The 21,358-nt window shown below is 39.8% G+C and overlaps 1 protein-coding gene across 2 annotated transcripts in view; it reads right to left on the reverse strand.

Annotated features, from left to right (window-relative positions):
* Nucleotides 1-21,087, reverse strand: part of LOC147608306 (uncharacterized) — a 28,655-nt gene extending 7,568 nt beyond the window's left edge. The window contains exons 1-8 of one of the 2 annotated variants that reach the window (XM_086789561.1): nucleotides 20,955-21,087; nucleotides 20,629-20,736; nucleotides 3,301-3,362; nucleotides 3,076-3,159; nucleotides 2,027-2,058; nucleotides 1,828-1,909; nucleotides 1,314-1,542; nucleotides 991-1,218 (exon numbers count right to left, since the gene is read on the reverse strand). In XM_086789561.1, coding sequence (XP_086645687.1) covers nucleotides 991-1,218; nucleotides 1,314-1,542; nucleotides 1,828-1,909; nucleotides 2,027-2,058; nucleotides 3,076-3,159; nucleotides 3,301-3,311 — 666 coding nt within the window. In that variant the 5' untranslated portion in view covers nucleotides 3,312-3,362; nucleotides 20,629-20,736; nucleotides 20,955-21,087. Of the gene's footprint in view, nucleotides 1-990; nucleotides 1,219-1,313; nucleotides 1,543-1,827; nucleotides 1,910-2,026; nucleotides 2,059-3,075; nucleotides 3,160-3,300; nucleotides 3,363-20,628; nucleotides 20,737-20,868 lie in introns of both variants that reach the window. The other variant, XM_086789559.1, reaches the window with a different exon arrangement.
* Nucleotides 21,088-21,358: the final 271 nt, after the last annotated feature.

Genomic DNA, 21,358 nt, shown 5'->3' on the forward strand with positions numbered 1-21,358 from the left:
ACAACATAACTCAGAGAGCCAAAACAAGAGCAGCCAGCAAGCGTACTTTCAAATCAGAATAAGGCTACCTTAAATGCTCTTTTGAAAATTTAGCTCAAATTTAGCTGGGTTGTAAAGGAGCTAGGCATTCACAATATGTCTTTTGGAAGCCTCAATCAATTTAGGAGAGGTACAGTACCTCCATACAACACACACACACGAGCGCGCGTGTTTGTATGTATGTTGTTATGAATGTACATATGTTATGTATCTATGTATCTATGTATGTAAATGTGCATATGTACAGATATATGCTTGAATACAAGTCATGAGAAGATCAGAAGACAAAGAGAAGAGTTCTGAAAACTGCCATTTTGAGTCTAGTCTTGCTTGATTTTGACATTTTTAACTCAATGTGACATGTAAGACTAAAAATGAGATTTGAATGCTTGTGTTAACTTACACTACGCTTTTAACATTAAAAGTTCAGATTAGAGACAAAGGGTATAAATATCATGTCTCACTCCTCCCACAGAAGTAACACACGCATGTGATCATTCCACAGCTTTGAGCTCTATATATCCTACCAAAAGGCCCAATTTGTAAGCTCTCGCTAGGATTTCACTGAAGGAAGGTGATTTACCACCCGAAAGAGCACTTGCCTATGAGAATGCCCCTTAGAACAGATGGATCATGTTAAATAGATAAAGAGCATAAGCATGACAGGACAATACGAGACAACAAACAGCAGCCCAATTGTGGCTTGGTTGTCAGCAGTCCTAAATGCCTGAAAAAGGGAATGCTGCACATGCCAGCCGCCAAAATGCATGTCAACCAGTTGACCAGATATAATAGGGGCATATTGCCTGGTTACTGATCAACTGCACGTCAACCAATCAACCTGCAATAATGGGAGCATATTGCCCTCGCAAGAGTCATCATTTCATTGGACATAATTTACAAGACACAGTCTAAATTTAGAAATGTCCTCTATTACGAGAAGAATCTTACATCAAGAGAGCTGTAGCGAAGCTTCTCATCCAGCTCCCTCCGCAACTTTGCAATCTCAGTTCTAGCTGCCTTCCTTTCCTTGTCCATGATATGAGCAGCAGATGCGGCGGCTTCAGCTGCCTCCGCTGTTTCAGACAGCCGTTCAGCCAGCTCCTTGATAGTGGCATCCCTGGCTCGCATGTCCTTAGCCATCTGATGTAGTTCTTCATCTTTAACCCTAAGAGTTTCCTACATATATGCGTACACACATATAATTAACTCAAAAAAATGTTAATAAGACTTTAAAGAAATCATGAATGCCTAGGAAAAAGGGCATATCAAACCTTCATAATGCTGAGATCATCCATCGGCATAATACTTCCTTGTGAAATGTCAGGTTTCACTGCTGCCAGTGCTGATGCTTGCATTGCAACAGCTATCTCCTTTGCACATTCCTTGGCGGTTGCATTTGCTGCGGCAACAACAGCAGCCACTGTCCCAAGTTTTGCCGATCCACTTCCACCCAAAGAGTTGACAGCTTCCTTGTGAGCCTTCAGCACCAGTTGTGCAGCTCTGTTACCAAAACCATAGCAGGTTAGAGCTCCTAATCCCAAATAACCCCAAATTGCGGGCAGTTTTTGCCCTGGAATTTAGGATTCATGCGATTTCACGTTCATCTCATGGAATTAAACCTCGTTAATCCCTTTCTTGATTGAAAATAATCAAGGTTCAGCACTTAACGCCAGACAACTCACTGACAATCCACCTAGATGGATATTGCCTTATTGATAAACTAAAAGTTCCAAAAGGGTAAACAAGAGATTGAAACAGATTTCTTCATCAAACCACTAAACTCACTGGAGAGTTGAAACCCAAGCTCGTGCAGCCCCTCGAGTCTCTGCACAAAGAAAGTATTCCTTTTTGGCCAAGTTTTGAATATCTAATGCATCCAGTTGAAGAAAGCTCACACTCATAAAGAATCAAAGGGCTCGGCAAAAGTTTGCAACGGCAAACATCATGATGTCTACAAAAGCAATAGCAAAGCACTTAAGGATACAAATACAGCATCCATCATACTTCGAAAACCCCCTGCATACAAGTGCAATGCATGATCAGGTACGATGCATCATGTTTACTAGAGAACAACACAAAATCCCTGCAAGAAAACAACAACAAAGCACTTAAACAGATCTTGTTGGCGGGGTCGTGCCCCAATGGCTATCGTACCATGCTGGCCAGAAGAGGGTGTGACTTCAAACCCCAACATTTTCAATAAAATATGTAACCCACTACAATGTATATGCAACTATGTATGCATGTCTGTACATAGCCACATACTACAAGTACGCATGTATGTATGTACAAATAGTAAGTGTGTATGTGTATATGTATGCATGTGTGTATATGTATGTATGTACATACATACATAATACATGTATGTAAGTATACACTTCTACTTAATACACACACACACATGTATGCATATACATACACACATACACACATGTACATACGTATGCATACATAAATACATAGATATATATAAAATACATACATGTATGTATGTATACACTTCTACTTATACATACATACATACACACACGTGCATATATGTGTGTGTGAGAGAGCGAGTGTGTGTGAATAGAGAGAGATATATATATGTAGATACACTAAAAAAATACATATACATGTATGTATGTATGTTCGTATGCATGTAGTGTCTATATATAAATAAAAACAAGTATGTATGTACATATGCATGTATGTCTATTTTTTGTACGTACATATAAATGCATGTATGTCTGTATTTTTTGCATGTACATATATGTATGTACCCAGACACCACACACATATACATACATACAAATGTATATGTATGCATACATAAAAACATGTAGTTAGTATGTATGTATGTATGTATGTATGTATGAATGCGTGCATATATACATATATACATGTGTGTGTGCGCGTGCATGCGGGCGGGCGTTTGTACACACACATCTATATATCTACACAAATACATATATACATACATACATTATGCATACATGTTTATCTATTTATTTATTCATAAAAAATCATCTTTATGTAGAGTAGAAGCCTTACTGAAAATTTATTGGAGAAAGAATAATCGTGCTGCCAGCGTCGAAATTGATCGATCCTTTTGGAACAAGATCACCCCTCTCGACCCTTGAAACATTAGACAACGAACACATAAGAGAAACCAAAAAGCAAAAAGACTTGGACGGTAACGTCTATAATACAGAAGATATTGTCAAGATGTTTGAAAACAGCTAAGCAAGGGTGCTGATAGGTGCCCCAAAGACCTGCCTGTATTCCATTTTGCCAGTTGTAGGATCCAGAGTAAACCATCTTTGATTCCATTTACGCAGCTGAGCCAGATGAGACCATTAGAGCTAAAAAATACCTCCAAAATGAAGGAAAGATAGTAACTTCAACAATAAACTTCATATTGACCATCATTTTGTAGCCAGCCAAATGACATTATTTGTAACCATCAGCACAGAGCAATTACAGTAACTTCACACTTCGTCACATGTATCAGGTCTAAGATGCATGTGCCATGACTGCTGAAGCACTGTAGGAGACAGATTAGGTGTGTTAGGCCATTGTGAGCCCTATTATCACAAGCATCAATCCTTGGGCATGTGCCAAAACATCCCGATGACATATACTGGGTAGAATAGGGTAATTTAATTTAGCAGACTTTGTGGGCGGGACTGTGAGGGTAGATTAGGGTTTGTGCAAGGGGTTAATGTAAGTGCAAACCTATTAGGGGTGAAAGTGACCTGGAGGCACTTGGCCTACGGGAATAAACAAGTCAGGAACCAAAAAGACAAGTAAAAGGCGGCTCTGGACACTCACTAATCTCTGTTGGAAATGCATTGACACCATGAGAGAGGAGTGATGGATTAATTCGGGAGAAGAACACCCCCAAAACATCAGGTGGGGAAAGCAAATCAGCCATGATTCTCCAATGGAAACTAACACTCTCAACACCATCTCCTCCCCATGCCGAGGAATGTAGAAAATATGGCATAAAATAGTGTGGGTGATTGCTTGGCCCACCTTTGCACAAGTTTTATCAGCTCTTGGTTGATTAATGGAGAAAGGGTATGCTCTACTTTATGAAGGGGATGTCACTAGCCCCACACCTTTCCAATGGTTTCTTTTGGGCTAAGTTTAGAAAATTTGGCTAGAAGGCATGAGGCCTAGGGCTTTAGCTGTAATAATATCAAAAAATTGCCACCTCCCTAGAAAATCCTCCAACGAAGTAACAAAATATGCCATAGAATAGTGTGGGTGATTGCTTAGCCCACCTTTGCACAAGTTTTATCAGCTCTTGGTTGATTAATGGAGAAAGGGTATGCTCTACTTTATGAAGGAGATGTCACAAGCCCCACACCTTTCCAATGGTTTCTTTTGGGCTAAGCTTAGAAAATTTGGCTATAAAGCCATGAGGCCTAGGGCTTTAGCTGTAATAATATCAAAAGATTGCCACCTCCCTTGAAAATCCTCCAACGAAGTAACAAAATACTTTTAGTACGTGTTATATAGAATCCTAGGTATCAAAAATTAAAAGGATCACCCAAGCGAATACAAGTTGGGCTCCAATATCAGCTCTAACATCGCCATGATGCTGTCCCATGACCCTGCTGCATCAAGTGCACACACGAGCACACATAGGGCACACAAGGAAAGCAATAGACGGATCCGTAGGCTTACACCAAACCACCCCCAAGCTTGGGAGAGGAAAATGTGCACCACCTTATTAAAAAGACCACGGTCATTGTAGTGGAGTACTTGGGAGTGCTCAAATCTGCCACGAGGAACCTAGTTAGACCTTGCTTACTACACCCTTTCGGTTGCTATGACTAAATACTAAATCTCTCGGAAAAAATAAAATCACTCGTCTCTCCTGGATCTTCATATGATTGCTTCAGCGATGACCAATCAATCTCCAATGCTACCCTAGAATCCTTCCACTCCGTGCTCCTTTGATCAATAGATCCTAGGGTATCCTTCCACTCCATGGAGCTATGATTAACACATCTAACATGCACTTTGCAGGGAGGTCGTATAAACTTCTACCCCTCTAACCAAAATTACATTCCACTCTCATCCACACACTCCTCAGCCAAAAAGAGCATTTCCAAGGTAACTACCATATCGTACAGAAACTAACTCCCATGCATGTACAGCCAACACACATGTAGCTTAGACTCACTCTTTTCAAGGGACTCGCAAACCCAAATCCCATCTCCCACGTTGGGATTATGGTTGGCGCATCCTTAAAAGAAAGGAGTGATGGAGAAATTTGGTGAAAGAAGACCCCAAACCATCAGGTGGAGAAAGTAAATCAGCCATGATTCTCCAAAAGAAAATAACACTCCACACCCTCCCCTCCCCATGCCAAGGCCATAGAATAGTGTGGTTGATTGGTTGGCCACCTTTGCACCAGTTTTATCGTCTCTTGCTTGACTAATGGAGACAGGGTATGCTCTACTTTATGAAGCGGAGCAGATGGGCACAAGCCCACACCTTTCCAATGGTTTCTTTTGGACAAATTTTAGAGAATTTGGCTACAAAGGCATGAGACCTGGGGCTTTGGCTGTGATAATACCAAAAGATTGCCACCTCCCTTGAAAATCCTCCAAGAAAGTGCAAAATACTTTAAGTGCGTGTTGTATACAATCCAAGGTATCAAGAATCGAAAAGATCACCCCAGCAAATTGTTGCTTTTTTACAAGGTGGTTGACTTGTGCACACATGGACATGGCTATCTTCCATGCTAATCCATGAAGATGAAGTTACCTTCCAAATGGACCATGCATGATGTGTTTCATGTTGCTCAGTTGAACCACTATGCCGGACCTCCTCCCTCAGATGTCCAAGATGAACCGAAACCTAATATCATCGACAAAGCTGAAGTGATGGTTCCAATGTTGTCATGTGCACAGTGTGTATCTACCATGTGCTACACGCACACAAGACTAGCTTCGAGGTTTGGGGAAGCTTGGAGCTTGATTGGCAAGCTAAGTTAGGGATAGACTAACAGGCGGGCACCCAAGTGTGGACGGGCGGGCACCCAAGTGTGGACGCCCGATGACCAGCCAAGAGCCTATAAAAGGGTGGCCAAGGTTAGTCATTAGTCATATAGAGTCTCGCGTGTCTTTGGGAGAGCTCTATGGTCAGGAGCCTAGATCTAGTGCAGACGTGCACCTGCTTCATACAGCCGAGGCCGGCAACAGTCTCAAGGTCCGCGAGGGTAGCTTCGTGGCGGTATGGGACGTCACGAGGTAGAGATTGGTCGGTATGTCTATCTAGTTAGCTCAGCTCGTGGCTCGGTGGGGACAGCCAAGACTTGTGGGCTTGCCCACGGCTGTCTAGGTTGGGAGGTGAGTCAAGCCTACACCCCCTTCACGTTTGTTTGGTTTGTTTGGTGATCTGTGTCCACTGGAGAAGAAAACGCAACCAAACAAGGGCTACAAACCTGAAAATTCAGGTCAACCAATGTCCACACCTCCTATGAGGAAAAATGCTGAAGAGAAGGTACCTTCGGGTCCAATAGATGAAGCCTAGGTGAAGGTAGAGGTACCAGCAAGATTGGTTCAGAAAAACGCAGCAACCATGGCTGCAATTCTGAAAACACAGAGGTAAAAGGAGCTGTAGAATAGGCTGAATATGGAAACGCTGAAGCCTCAGATCAAGAACTGCTGCAGAGAACAAGAACAATCGGGGGGGGGGGGGGGGGGGGGGGGGTGCCACAAATAACCAAAAGGGACAGGCAAAAGAGGAGCCCAAAGAGCTCCAAGAAGAGGGCATGGGAAAGCAAGCCCAAACAGGCCAAAAACGCAGCCTGTTGGGACAGCTATGTTGCTGCCCAGACCTGAAAAAAAGTCGCCTGAGGACCCTGGAGGGGTGCCACAAAAAGGGCAAGTATGTTGTCCTGAAAAAAACACCCTTGTCAGGCTGCCTAGAGGCTGCCAATTGACGCCCTGATGAGGAGGAACTGCAGCCCACTGAATTGGGGATGAATCAGCCCTTGAAGAACTGAAACGCAAGCTTCAATGCATAAGAAAAAACGCAGATCTGTCCATAGGCAGAAAAACTCAGAAATGAAGAGGTAGAGGAGGGAGCATCCAACGCTGACAATCACCGGCGCTCTAATACCATGATAGAATGTGCAGCGAAAGAAGGGAAAGTGGAAACAAAGGAGAGAGAGAGAGAGAGAGAGAGAGAACACAGGTGAGAACCTACTCTCAATATCATCACCAAAAGGAATACATGTCCCGAGCAAGAGGGGAGAACCTCGTATGTGAGGGACTGCAGCTAGACAAGCTAGGCAAGCAATGAATATATGAGGGAGGCATGCCGGCTATATATATGCCTACATGAAGACAGCCAACTGGAGATAAGATGCCTCCACTACTGGGAAAATACCCAAGAACATAAAATGGGGAATAAATATGGGTAAAATATATGCGAGGGGTGACCAGCCCCTCAAACTTACATGGTCAGCCCTAGAGGCTAAAACAGGACACCAAATAGGAAGCCAGCAAGTAGGGGATGATGTCTAACATGTTTTAGGCTAAAAGATCTCAGGCAAGGGACGCTATCCAAAGTCCATCCAGGCTATTAGCAGCCAAAAGTCTGATATTCTACTCATTCAATAAAGCAAATACACCATACGTGGTGGGTGCCCTTCAAAGGGTATTTGGAACCCAATACTGTGTGTTGTCCTCTCTCTCTCTCTCTCTCTCGTATGTGTACTAAGCACTAAGAGTATTTATCAAAGTATAATCCTCGTATGTAAGCTTCCACATGTTACAGTGTGCTATTCATCATCAATGTAAGATTCCTCCCCCAACCCCCCTTTTTGATGTCTAGTATCTTCCCCCGTAATCAATCCCTCTTCAGAAATATAAAGACCTTGTTTCTAACTGTTTTAACCTAGAGAGAGAAAATATTCTAGAGAGAGAATATTCAGATTATGAATATTTTTGGATAGAAAAATAACTCATCTTATTAAAATAAGTTTCCCTGAAACAGAAATTCAAAAAGAAATTTCCAATGTGCAATTGGAATTAATTGGAAATAGGTATAAAGAACCTTAGTCTAAGGGCCTAGATTTTCAGAAATCTTTAGACTATGGTCCAATTAAGGTTTCTATGGGCCAATAGCATCAATCCATGTGTAGGGAGGAGATAAATCCAAATTGTAAAAGAAGATACCCAAAAATGAGTAAATGCTCACATAAGATGAAGAGTTGAAAATGTACAAGGTTTATTAGTAAATAAACTCATATGTAAGGAAGAGGAGTTCTTTAAAGGAGGTGCATATTTCACATAAGATGAAGAGTTGAAAATGTACAAGGTTTATTAGTAAATAAACACATATGTAAGGAAGGGGAGTTCTTTAAAGGAGGTGCATATTTCACATAAGATGAAGAGTTGAAAATGTACAAGGCTTATTAGTAAAAAAACTATGACACATATGTAAGGAAGAGGAGTTCTTTAAAGGAGGTGCATATTTCACATAAGATGAAGAGTTGAAAATGTACAAGGTTTATTAGTAAAAAAACTATGAGCAATACAATTTTGACACATATGTAAGGAAGGGGAATTCTTTAAAGGAGGTGCATATTTCACATGCTTGAATGAGTTTTAAACTCATAAAAATTGAGATATTTCATCTCTCCTCTCTCCTCATTCAAGTCTAGTTCCAGAAAGTTAGCTTAACTGACCTAAAAATGGTCAAAAAGTGACCAAACTGACTTAGAAAATTCTAGAATCAGTTTGTTTGGTTAGGAGCTCAAATTTTCCTATAAATAGAAGCCTCCCCTTGTTGAAAAAAATAGATAGTCTCTTATGCTTTGTTACTCTACTCCACCTAAGCCAAAATAGATAGTCTCTTATGCTTTGTTACTCTACTCCACCTAAGCCAAAATAGATAGTCTCTTATGCTTTGTTACTCTACTCCACCTAAGCCAAACTAGATAGAGTCTTATGCTTTGTTACTCTACTCCACCTAAGCCAAATTAGATAGAGTCTTATGCTTTGTTACTCCACTCCACCTAAGCTAAAATATATAGTGTCTTATGCCTTGTTACTCTACTCTACCTAAGCCAAGAACTGTGAATTCTTTAATAATTCACTAGTTTTTGATACCTCTCTCTTTCTTCAATCTCCATTGGTGGCTCCATCAACATACTAAACCAATTGATTGGTTGGGGACCTCTACCGTGAATAAAGAATCAAGCAAATCATAAGGTAAGTATATTGAATTTCGATCTTTTCTATGATTTCTCAATGATTCTCTCTTCTCAACCCCTCTCAAGCTTGAGAAGTTTAATTGGTATGGTTTTTTTTTAAATGCTAATGAAGTTAATTGGTGAATAGAAGTGAAGAGTTACATAATTTAATAAATGCTATAGAAGTTAATTTCCACTTATATTTAAATTCTAATGGTTTTTATAATTTCTCTCTCTCACTCAAGAAATGGTCATACTCATGACCCATTCTCAATCCAAATGAAGCTTTTCATAAAGCTTTTCCTTAATCCAAGATTAAGCTATTCTTGAGGCCAAATTAATGGCTTTTTGCTATGCTTTTAGTTTATGCACATTGATGATTCAATCCATTATGGATTGATGACCCAATTAGAGACCATTCTAATTGTTTTCTTAATGATCCAATTAGAGACCATTATGGATTGATGATCCAATTAGAGACCATTCTAATTGTTTTCTTAATGATCCAATTAGAGACCATTATGGATTGATGATCCAATTAGAGACCATTCTAATTGTTTTCTTAATGATCCAATTAGAGACCATTATGGATTGATGATCCAATTAGAGACCATTCTAATTATTTCTTTAATAATGAGCTTTATCCCTTAGAAAAAAATTGAGATTTATCAGTCATAGTAGCGGAGCTATGGCAAAATTTTTATAGAAATTACGCATAAAATAAATTCATTCAAAGCATAAAAAGAGGACTTTCTACCATATTCTAGGAACTATCATCCTAGATTAATTAAAAGAATTTTATTATGCATGGAGATGTGGATGTTTGCATGTAGATGTAGATGTATAGATGTATATGTGGATGTGGAGGTGGATGGATGCATGTAGATGTAGATGTATAGATGTAGATGTGAATGGAGATGTGGATGTATGCATATAGATGTAGATGTATAGATGTAGATGTGAATGGAGATGTGGATGTATGCATGTAGATGTAGATGTATAGATGTGGATGTGGATGTATGCATATAGATGTAGATATATAGATGTAGATGTGAATGTACGCATATAGATGTGGATGTATGGATGTGAATATACGATATGCGATGTGAGGGAATCTGAAGTGATGAGATAGAAATGAAGTGATGGGCTGAGTATACATATAAATGGAATAGGGAATAAGTAATGTAGATTGATAAAGGATAATGTGGAAAAATGAAAGTTAAAATAGAAATTGTGTTGTAAACTGTTTGTAAATACTGTTTGTAAATACTGTTTGTAAATGCTGTTTGTAAATGCTGTTTGAAAATGATTGTTTTATGTCAAGAATGCTGGGGGGAGCATTTTGACCGTCTTGTGATTAAAGTCGTGATGGTAAAGTTGCAACTGCTGACGGGGAGTCAATGAAGGACGTCTCGCGTAGCAAGGTCGGCCGAGGTCTTGACCAGCCTCGGTGCGATTAAAATGGTGAGCTTCCGGTACGGTGGATGAGGGGCCAAGGAAGCGGCCTATGCGTGAAGCGCTAGGTTACCTGCGAAGGATCCTAGAGGGTGCTGACCATACGGTGCTCGGGCTCTGGGTTGCCTAGGATACCCACGCGTGCGTCGAGGAAGATATTGGAACAGAGTTGGAGTTGTTTTCTGAAATCGAGCATGGATCTGGTTGATTGACCTTGCTGGTCTTCAATGGATGAGTCCATGGCTCCTTATATGGATCTGTTGGTTGATCTTGCTGATCTTCAACGAGAGTCCATCTTGTTAAGTGATTATACTGCCAAGTATTATGAGCTAGGAACTATCGAAACGGCTCCTGAGCGTTCTAGTTACCAATGATGCCATAGATACTCTGATGAAGGAATGATGGGAAATTAAGAATCAATTGGATAAATTGGAAGATGGTGATCAATGATACTATGGTTTTATTAAAGGATTGTTTTAAACTGGTTGAATCTGGTTGAAAAAAAGGCAATTTCATATTGGGTGTGTGAGTGGTGTGACTAGTTTTATTTTGCATGAACATCCGGCTAGGGGGCCTTGGAACTCTTTTCCTTGGTACCCGGGACAAAACCTAACCAAATTTTTAATTGGATCCCATCACTACAGTGGTTGGGCGGTTGGCTAACCCATGGGATTGGATGGGGTTAGGCTGGACTGATGGATCCGTAAATCGAGACTCAAACTTTTGTTTTTACGATAGAAAAAAAAATAAATAAATAAATCCCGGACAGTAACTGTTCTATGGATAGGAATCAACGGCTGTGCCTCTTGAATGGGGAAAAAAGCGTTGATCCCAATGATCCAAGTGCAAGTTTCTTCCTTGAACTGACTAAGTATCTTATAGATGTAATCGGATCATCTCGATCAGAAATGATCTTGACTACGTTAGAGTAAAAAGTTATCCTGGTGGAATCGCCCGTGCTTTCCGGTAAAGGAAGTTTTTCCGGGTTCGGTTTGGAACAACCGACGGATTAGTCTCTTATCCGGATATCCGTGGGCGAGGCCCCGAGTGTGGGACCCCTGTCCCGCGCGAGAAGCGCTACTTCCGCTGCCAGTACCCCGAATCCGTTGCTCGGTGGGAACAGGGATCTTACAGTTGGTATCAGAGCCAAATTGAAGGCTAAAAAGGATAATTAAATTCTTATCTGAAATTGGTAATAAGAATTCAGGAACAGCATTTTCATAATGTATTTTCAGTCCGTAAGCTTCTTTAATGAAGAAATTTTAATCAAAGAAATTATTTTTTTATAGATGGAAGTTCCCCATTTATCTGGTATTCCCGACCTCACCCAGTCTCAAGATATGATTGCATTTGCCTTCGAGCATCTCATCTCTTCCGCTTCAACTCGAACAAGCCGAGCGAGACTCGCACGCCATTTCGAGGAATTATATTTTCCTAATCTAGTGGAGAGACAGCAGCATAAGTGGTTTGCAGGGCTATATATCCACGCCCCTTGCAACCAGCATGCAATGCTGAGGCAGAACCTCTCATTGGCCATGATCTTGATAAAGCTGAAAATGGTGCGTGGTATCATTCTATATCATTCAACTCCTCAAAATTTCAGACTTGCTTGTCGAGTTTATAGACTCTTTAGTCGATTTATCCCTAAGGAGAAAATAACAGCTCCCTTCGCAATTAGAGAATTATGTAACAGGGCATGACTATGGCCCAGTACCGTCGTCTTATGCGTCTCCCGAGGAGATTTTGAATATTGGAGCCGAGCCACTCTATGTACTTATTGCAACTTGTATATAAATATACAAATGACTTCCTGTTATTTAAGTGATTGTTTACGGACGATCGGAAAAAGAAAAAAAAAATCTGTTTATCAGACATATGTCATAAATCGCCAATAAGATCAACTGAGGAGCCAATTATGTCTAAAATTTATCAAGACGCACAAAAGGTTGTAATTGTGTGATATAATTCATACAAATTGTTATTCCAACTGAAATTCGTAAATTAGTAATTAGGACTTCAATTAGAAAAACCGCAATTATATAGAATTCCTGACTTGCTTGAGGCGTAGACATGATAGTATTTACCTTATAATTCCAAGGGCCGTGACTACCCGTATATACCGAGAGTATACTGCAGCTCTTTACTGACAGTATATACGAGTAAGTCTAAGACTTGAAATTATAAGCGTTAATGCTATCTAGATGATGATTTCGAATGTGATTGATATGATTTTTAATTCTGTTTGAGAATGGATGAATTGATTTGGATTCTGATTGAAAATGCTGATTGAAAATGCTGATTGAAAAATGTTGATTTTTAAAAAATTAGTTGAAATATAATGAAACCACAATGAGGGGGAATGGGACGAGTCCCTGTGATGATATTCATAACTAGAATGATGATAATGAATTCAGCAAATCACTATGAGATTAGTGGGTTGTGCTGTCAGATTGCTGCTATTAATACTTGACCGGTAGATCAAGTTAAGGGATGTCAAATTGAGAACTCGCTTGACTGAAATTTCCGTGGAGGAATGTTCCCAATGAAACTTTTCGGTCTAATGGACCATTATCATGTTAAAGATATGAATGACATGATCTGAATGAATTGTTATTTAATGATGAGTTCTATATAAGGGATATTTATCCCAGTGTTCTGTTGGGTTGACCAGAATATAAGGAACCCTAGAATAAAATTGGATCTTAAGAAAAAGAGATGTCCTCTACCTTGCGAGATGAGGACATCTCGCACTTTTTAAGTGGGGTAGAATGTAAGATTCCTCCCCAGCCTTCGAGGTATATAGGAGTAAGAATCTCCCTTTCGGATCTTATAATTATTCCCTCTCTAAAATAAAAGAAAGTTTCTGTTTAAAAAAGGAATACCCTTTTCCTAAAATACTTCTCAGGAGTCACGCCTAATTTAAGGATTTAGAACAATGAGTTTAGAAGTGAGAATCGGTGTTTTGGATACCAAGGTTTTGGTTTTCATTCGAGTATGGCCCAAAAGAAGTTCTTTATCTCTTGGGGAGTATAAGAAGTTATCCCCAGATATTGTGATCCTTATATCTGAATTCAATGAAAGTAGGTGACTTAGCCTACAAGTTTCTTTTATCTCCTCATCTCAAAATTCTTAATGCCTTCTATAGAGAAATGTGTCAAACACAAATCATGGAAAGACGGTAAAACTTCAGTGGCAAGTTACCGTTGGCTTCTAGGTTACGCTAGCTCCTTCCTTTATATAAGTCGTAACTTTTACTTGTCGCTCACAGTAATCTTACTCCCATCAATCTCCTTTCTTTCTTAATCTCCTTCATGGCTTGGCAACAGGAATTAGTTTTATCCCTGATGATTTCTCACCTTCAAGACGCAAGAGAGTCTGTGAAGAAAGACTTTATAGAACAGTATGAGCGCTCACTTTTTCCTCACCTAGGAACTTCTGTAGCGCAGACCAAATGGCGGACCTATCAAAACATAACTAGGGTAACACCCTGGGGTCAGCAGCACTTTTGTAACAATGTCCGCTTGGCCATGGTTATCGAAGCCTTGGGTTTGGGTCCCCATTACTACTGCGTCATGAGATCGAGACATCTTGGGTTTTCTGAGCGGGTCTTCTTATTGGCATGTTTTCTTCCTCATGAGAAGATATGCCTTTACCCCGTTTTTGGCTTGCCTCTCAGAGGTCCTTTTGTTAGATCACCTCATACCACTGAGATAGGTACGGCAATAACCAACAGAATCATTCCCATAGATGAGTTACCCTACACTTGTGCAGCTTGTGAGGACTGCTTTTGTGACCATATGATGGACGGGCTTATGGAAGTGTAAAGAGTTCTTCTATCTTTACTGTATAAGTTCCGAGAATGAATAAAGTTTAAATCTTGTTCTTATTTTGAATCTTCTCTCTTTAAGACTTTTCTTGGTGATTAATCGTGATTAAAAATTTTCTCTAAGTCTCATATTGGTGCATCTTGCGAAATTATCCCAAGTTGCGAGATGAGGACATCTCGCGTTTTTTAAGTGGGATAGAATGTAAGATTCCTCCCCCAACCCCCCTTTTTGATGTCTAGTATCTTCCCCCGTAATCAATCCCTCTTCAGAAATATAAAGACCTTGTTTCTAACTGTTTTAACCTAGAGAGAGAAAATATTCTAGAGAGAGAATATTCAGATTATGAATATTTTTAGATAGAAAAATAACTCATCTTATTAAAATAAGTTTCCCTGAAACAGAAATTCAAAAAGAAATTTCCAATGTGCAATTGGAATTAATTGGAAATAGGTATAAAGAACCTTAGTCTAAGGGCCTAGATTTTCAGAAATCTTTAGACTATGGTCCAATTAAGGTTTCTATGGGCCAATAGCATCAATCCATGTGTAGGGAGGAGATAAATCCAAATTGTAAAAGAAGATACCCAAAAATGAGTAAATGCTCACATAAGATGAAGAGTTGAAAATGTACAAGGTTTATTAGTAAATAAACTCATATGTAAGGAAGAGGAGTTCTTTAAAGGAGGTGCATATTTCACATAAGATGAAGAGTTGAAAATGTACAAGGTTTATTAGTAAATAAACACATATGTAAGGAAGGGGAGTTCTTTAAAGGAGGTGCATATTTCACATAAGATGAAGAGTTGAAAATGTACAAGGCTTATTAGTAAAAAAACTATGACACATATGTAAGGAAGAGGAGTTCTTTAAAGGAGGTGCATATTTCACATAAGATGAAGAGTTGAAAATGTACAAGGTTTATTAGTAAAAAACTATGAGCAATACAATTTTGACACATATGTAAGGAAGGGGAATTCTTTAAAGGAGGTGCATATTTCACATGCTTGAATGAGTTTTAAACTCATAAAAATTGAGATATTTCATCTCTCCTCTCTCCTCATTCAAGTCTAGTTCCAGAAAGTTAGCTTAACTGACCTAAAAATGGTCAAAAAGTGACCAAACTGACTTAGAAAATTCTAGAATCAGTTTGTTTGGTTAGGAGCTCAAATTTTCCTATAAATAGAAGCCTCCCCTTGTTGAAAAAAATAGATAGTCTCTTATGCTTTGTTACTCTACTCCACCTAAGCCAAAATAGATAGTCTCTTATGCTTTGTTACTCTACTCCACCTAAGCCAAAATAGATAGTCTCTTATGCTTTGTTACTCTACTCCACCTAAGCCAAAATATATAGTCTCTTATGCTTTGTTACTCTACTCCACCTAAGCCAAACTAGATAGAGTCTTATGCTTTGTTACTCTACTCCACCTAAGCCAAATTAGATAGAGTCTTATGCCTTGTTACTCTACTCTACCTAAGCCAAGAACTGTGAATTCTTTAATAATTCACTAGTTTTTGATACCTCTCTCTTTCTTCAATCTCCATTGGTGGCTCCATCAACATACTAAACCAATTGATTGGTTGGGGGCCTCTACCGTGAATAAAGAATCAAGCAAATCATAAGGTAAGTATATTGAATTTCGATCTTTTCTATGATTTCTCAATGATTCTCTCTTCTCAACCCCTCTCAAGCTTGAGAAGTTTAATTGGTATGGTTTTTTTTTAAATGCTAATGAAGTTAATTGGTGAATAGAAGTGAAGAGTTACATAATTTAATAAATGCTATAGAAGTTAATTTCCACTTATATTTAAATTCTAATGGTTTTTATAATTTCTCTCTCTCACTCAAGAAATGGTCATACTCATGACCCATTCTCAATCCAAATGAAGCTTTTCATAAAGCTTTTCCTTAATCCAAGATTAAGCTATTCTTGAGGCCAAATTAATGGCTTTTTGCTATGCTTTTAGTTTATGCACATTGATGATTCAATCCATTATGGATTGATGACCCAATTAGAGACCATTCTAATTGTTTTCTTAATGATCCAATTAGAGACCATTATGGATTGATGATCCAATTAGAGACCATTCTAATTGTTTTCTTAATGATCCAATTAGAGACCATTATGGATTGATGATCCAATTAGAGACCATTCTAATTGTTTTCTTAATGATCCAATTAGAGACCATTATGGATTGATGATCCAATTAGAGACCATTCTAATTATTTCTTTAATAATGAGCTTTATCCCTTAGAAAAAAATTGAGATTTATCAGTCATAGTAGCGGAGCTATGGCAAAATTTTTATAGAAATTACGCATAAAATAAATTCATTCAAAGCATAAAAAGAGGACTTTCTACCATATTCTAGGAACTATCATCCTAGATTAATTAAAAGAATTTTATTATGCATGGAGATGTGGATGTTTGCATGTAGATGTAGATGTATAGATGTATATGTGGATGTGGAGGTGGATGGATGCATGTAGATGTAGATGTATAGATGTAGATGTGAATGGAGATGTGGATGTATGCATATAGATGTAGATGTATAGATGTAGATGTGAATGGAGATGTGGATGTATGCATGTAGATGTAGATGTATAGATGTGGATGTGGATGTATGCATATAGATGTAGATGTATAGATGTAGATGTGAATGTACGCATATAGATGTGGATGTATGGATGTGAATATACGATATGCGATGTGAGGGAATCTGAAGTGATGAGATAGAAATGAAGTGATGGGCTGAGTATACATATAAATGGAATAGGGAATAAGTAATGTAGATTGATAAAGGATAATGTGGAAAAATGAAAGTTAAAATAGAAATTGTGTTGTAAACTGTTTGTAAATACTGTTTGTAAATACTATTTGTAAATGCTGTTTGTAAATGCTGTTTGAAAATGATTGTTTTATGTCAAGAATGCTGGGGGGAGCATTTTGACCGTCTTGTGATTAAAGTCGTGATGGTAAAGTTGCAACTGCTGACGGGGAGTCAATGAAGGACGTCTCGCGTAGCAAGGTCGGCCGAGGTCTTGACCAGCCTCGGTGCGATTAAAATGGTGAGCTTCCGGTACGGTGGATGAGGGGCCAAGGAAGCGGCCTATGCGTGAAGCGCTAGGTTACCTGCGAAGGATCCTAGAGGGTGCTGACCATACGGTGCTCGGGCTCTGGGTTGCCTAGGATACCCACGCGTGCGTCGAGGAAGATATTGGAACAGAGTTGGAGTTGTTTTCTGAAATCGAGCATGGATCTGGTTGATTGACCTTGCTGGTCTTCAATGGATGAGTCCATGGCTCCTTATATGGATCTGTTGGTTGATCTTGCTGATCTTCAACGAGAGTCCATCTTGTTAAGTGATTATACTGCCAAGTATTATGAGCTAGGAACTATCGAAACGGCTCCTGAGCGTTCTAGTTACCAATGATGCCATAGATACTCTGATGAAGGAATGATGGGAAATTAAGAATCAATTGGATAAATTGGAAGATGGTGATCAATGATACTATGGTTTTATTAAAGGATTGTTTTAAACTGGTTGAATCTGGTTGAAAAAAAGGCAATTTCATATTGGGTGTGTGAGTGGTGTGACTAGTTTTATTTTGCATGAACATCCGGCTAGGGGGCCTTGGAACTCTTTTCCTTGGTACCCGGGACAAAACCTAACCAAATTTTTAATTGGATCCCATCACTACAGTGGTTGGGCGGTTGGCTAACCCATGGGATTGGATGGGGTTAGGCTGGACTGATGGATCCGTAAATCGAGACTCAAACTTTTGTTTTTACGATAGAAAAAAAAATAAATAAATAAATCCCGGACAGTAACTGTTCTATGGATAGGAATCAACGGCTGTGCCTCTTGAATGGGGAAAAAAGCGTTGATCCCAATGATCCAAGTGCAAGTTTCTTCCTTGAACTGACTAAGTATCTTATAGATGTAATCGGATCATCTCGATCAGAAATGATCTTGACTACGTTAGAGTAAAAAGTTATCCTGGTGGAATCGCCCGTGCTTTCCGGTAAAGGAAGTTTTTCCGGGTTCGGTTTGGAACAACCGACGGATTAGTCTCTTATCCGGATATCCGTGGGCGAGGCCCCGAGTGTGGGACCCCTGTCCCGCGCGAGAAGCGCTACTTCCGCTGCCAGTACCCCGAATCCGTTGCTCGGTGGGAACAGGGATCTTACAATCAAGAACCAAGCACTAAAAGTATTTATCAAAGTATAATCCTCATATGTAAGCTTCCACATGTTACAGTGGCTAGGCTAGATTTCGTCTCACTGTCTACCTCTCTTAAGGGCAAGTCATAGATCAACATTAGGTTACCCTTTTGGAAAGGCCAAAGGCCACAGTTTTGTAGGCTAGATTTCGTCTCACTATCTACATCTCTTAAGGGTAGGTCATAGATCGACATCAGGTTACCCTTTTGGGAAGGCCAAAGGCCGCAATTTGGTATAGAACATGTACATCTTTTTGTATCATATAAATATAGCAAGGTGGTTCCACACGTAGTGAACAATACGTTTAGTACGTTTGGAAAACGTGCTGAAAAGATTCCAAACGTAGTGAACATTGCCCCCGATATATATATATATACAAAATTTATAGTTTACTTATAAAATTTTAAAATATGGAGTTAGAAGATTCATCAATGAACATTAAAGCACTTACTAATACTATACAACCTTCAGTTTCAATTTTGCGGGAGGGGGAGAGAGAGAAAGAGAGAGAGAGAGATAATGCAACTTCAGGGATTAGCCTGGAAGACAGCCACAATCCACTCCATAGGGCTATGATCAATAAATCTAACATGCACATTGCAGGGAGAAGACTGCTACCCCTCTGAAAGATTACAGACTGCTCTCATCCACGCACTCCACAGCCAACAAAAGCAATTTCAAGGACACTACCATATTGTACAGGAACTAACTAGCCCAACTCCCACCCCCCACACCCTCTTCCCCTTCACCCTTTCACACAATATGTCATGACAGCCAGCTATAGTAAAAGCCCCCACATTTTTCTTTCTTCTTTAGAGTGCCAGTAATCCATCATGTCAGTCCTAGGAAGTTCCATTTCTCACCAAAAAAAAAATGCACCATGTAGGGTAGGCATGAAGGTTGCCACACTCGTGTTATGCATTCTCAATGTGCTGACGGGACAAAATTGGCATATCCCCTACTTAAGAAACCTCATATAATAGACCTGAACTGCTGTGAAACAAAGTAAAATTGAGGCTGTGTAGAAGGGTGTAAGTCTGGTCGCTTGGAAACCTCGGGGCGGTGCGGGGGGGCGGGGGGCGGAAAGACGACTTGATAACACCATAATATTATAGTCTCTCTAGCCTGTGGATTGCATAGTAACGTTGTGCCACGCAGCATAAAAAGTAAACATCCCTCCTGTTTCCTTGGGTTATACAATGGTACGAGATAGCATCAGTTCAGCTTATGTCAATCTCTACAGAAAAAGCTTGTATCATTTCGTCGTTCAAATACTCTTTCTGCGACACATCCTCTCAAAAAGAATGTTGGTGAATGCCAACATCCTCCAAGAGAATCACCAATTGCCAACTCAAGCTCTGACTACAAGTCCATATGGCGGGACCTAGCAAGCCTACAGCTCTCCAAAGACCATCCTTACCTTGGGAAATCAGCCATTTTTCAACTCCCAATGAGTAGATCCTTCTGTAGCCGCAAGGTTTTGGTACCCGCCCAGAGGCAGTTTGGTCTTTGCATCCAAAGGCATTGCAACTTGTGATCTCAAAGTGGCCACAATACCAACAGAGGCCTGTGGGGATACGAACTCTTTACCAAGTCACAAGCTCTCACCACTGGGATACACGCCCATTGCCAAATCAGCCTTAACAAACAAAATTAAGATGTCCCAAACATACATCCCCCTCCCCCCGGGGGCCCCTCCTCTACCTAAAAGAAAAAGGCAACATTTTCCAAGAAAATAAAGATATACCAAACCCCAAACCCAATAATAATATTAAATAATTTGGACAATGGCCGAGCTCGAAGACATGAAAAACTACAGGTTTCTCAGCTTTTTTATTATTATTATTATTTTTTAACTGGAATATTGTTGATGGAACTTACCGTCTGGGATCGCTTAAGAAGGGAGCCTTGAAGCAGGAAGCGCCCAGAGGTGGTCAATTGCTGCTTGATTCTATCAAGGCTAGCCTTGGTACTAGCCAGAGGTCCATGCTAGCCAACAAATTTCTCAAATTAAAAAAAACAATCCCAGGTTTCAAATTGAAAAATAAAGGAAGCCCAATACTTAGAAACAAAACCCAAAACAGCAGACAGCAAACAAGCAGTTTTAGGGGCGGGCGTCACATTTTCAGGAGGGGAACTATCGTTGAGTAGAGCCATTTGAGAGCTGAAGCAAAGGATGTATTGAGCGCTCTGGATATGTCGTCTACCTTATAGAGAAGCACCCATCAGCATGTTGCACGGAAGGTAACACGAGGATCGCGTTGGAGAGAGAAGAGCATAGCTTATGGGAGCCTAGTGCACTAATCACGCCCCATTATTAATTAGTTGCCCCACCCTAGATAAAACCAAACCCAAGAGGTTTATTTGCCTCTCTAAAACACTACCCTTAGTGTGTTTGAAATATTTATATTAAAGACTTCCATCCATCTCATCCGCCCTATTCCCTATTCAACAAGCTACAGATCTGATCCAATCTCTCATCCCCCCAAACAAAAGAAGAGTGTTCCCAAGAAACATGGTAGCCCAGCTGCATACAGGCCGAAAGCAAAGATTCAATAGTACACCTTTTTTGGAGTTTGCTCCTCCATACTACCATATTTAGTCCATACCT

Source organism: Cibotium barometz, chromosome 53 (genome assembly GCF_041138505.1).
Source record: "Cibotium barometz isolate CiBa-2024 chromosome 53, ASM4113850v1, whole genome shotgun sequence".
Lineage (NCBI taxonomy): Eukaryota > Viridiplantae > Streptophyta > Polypodiopsida > Cyatheales > Cibotiaceae > Cibotium > Cibotium barometz.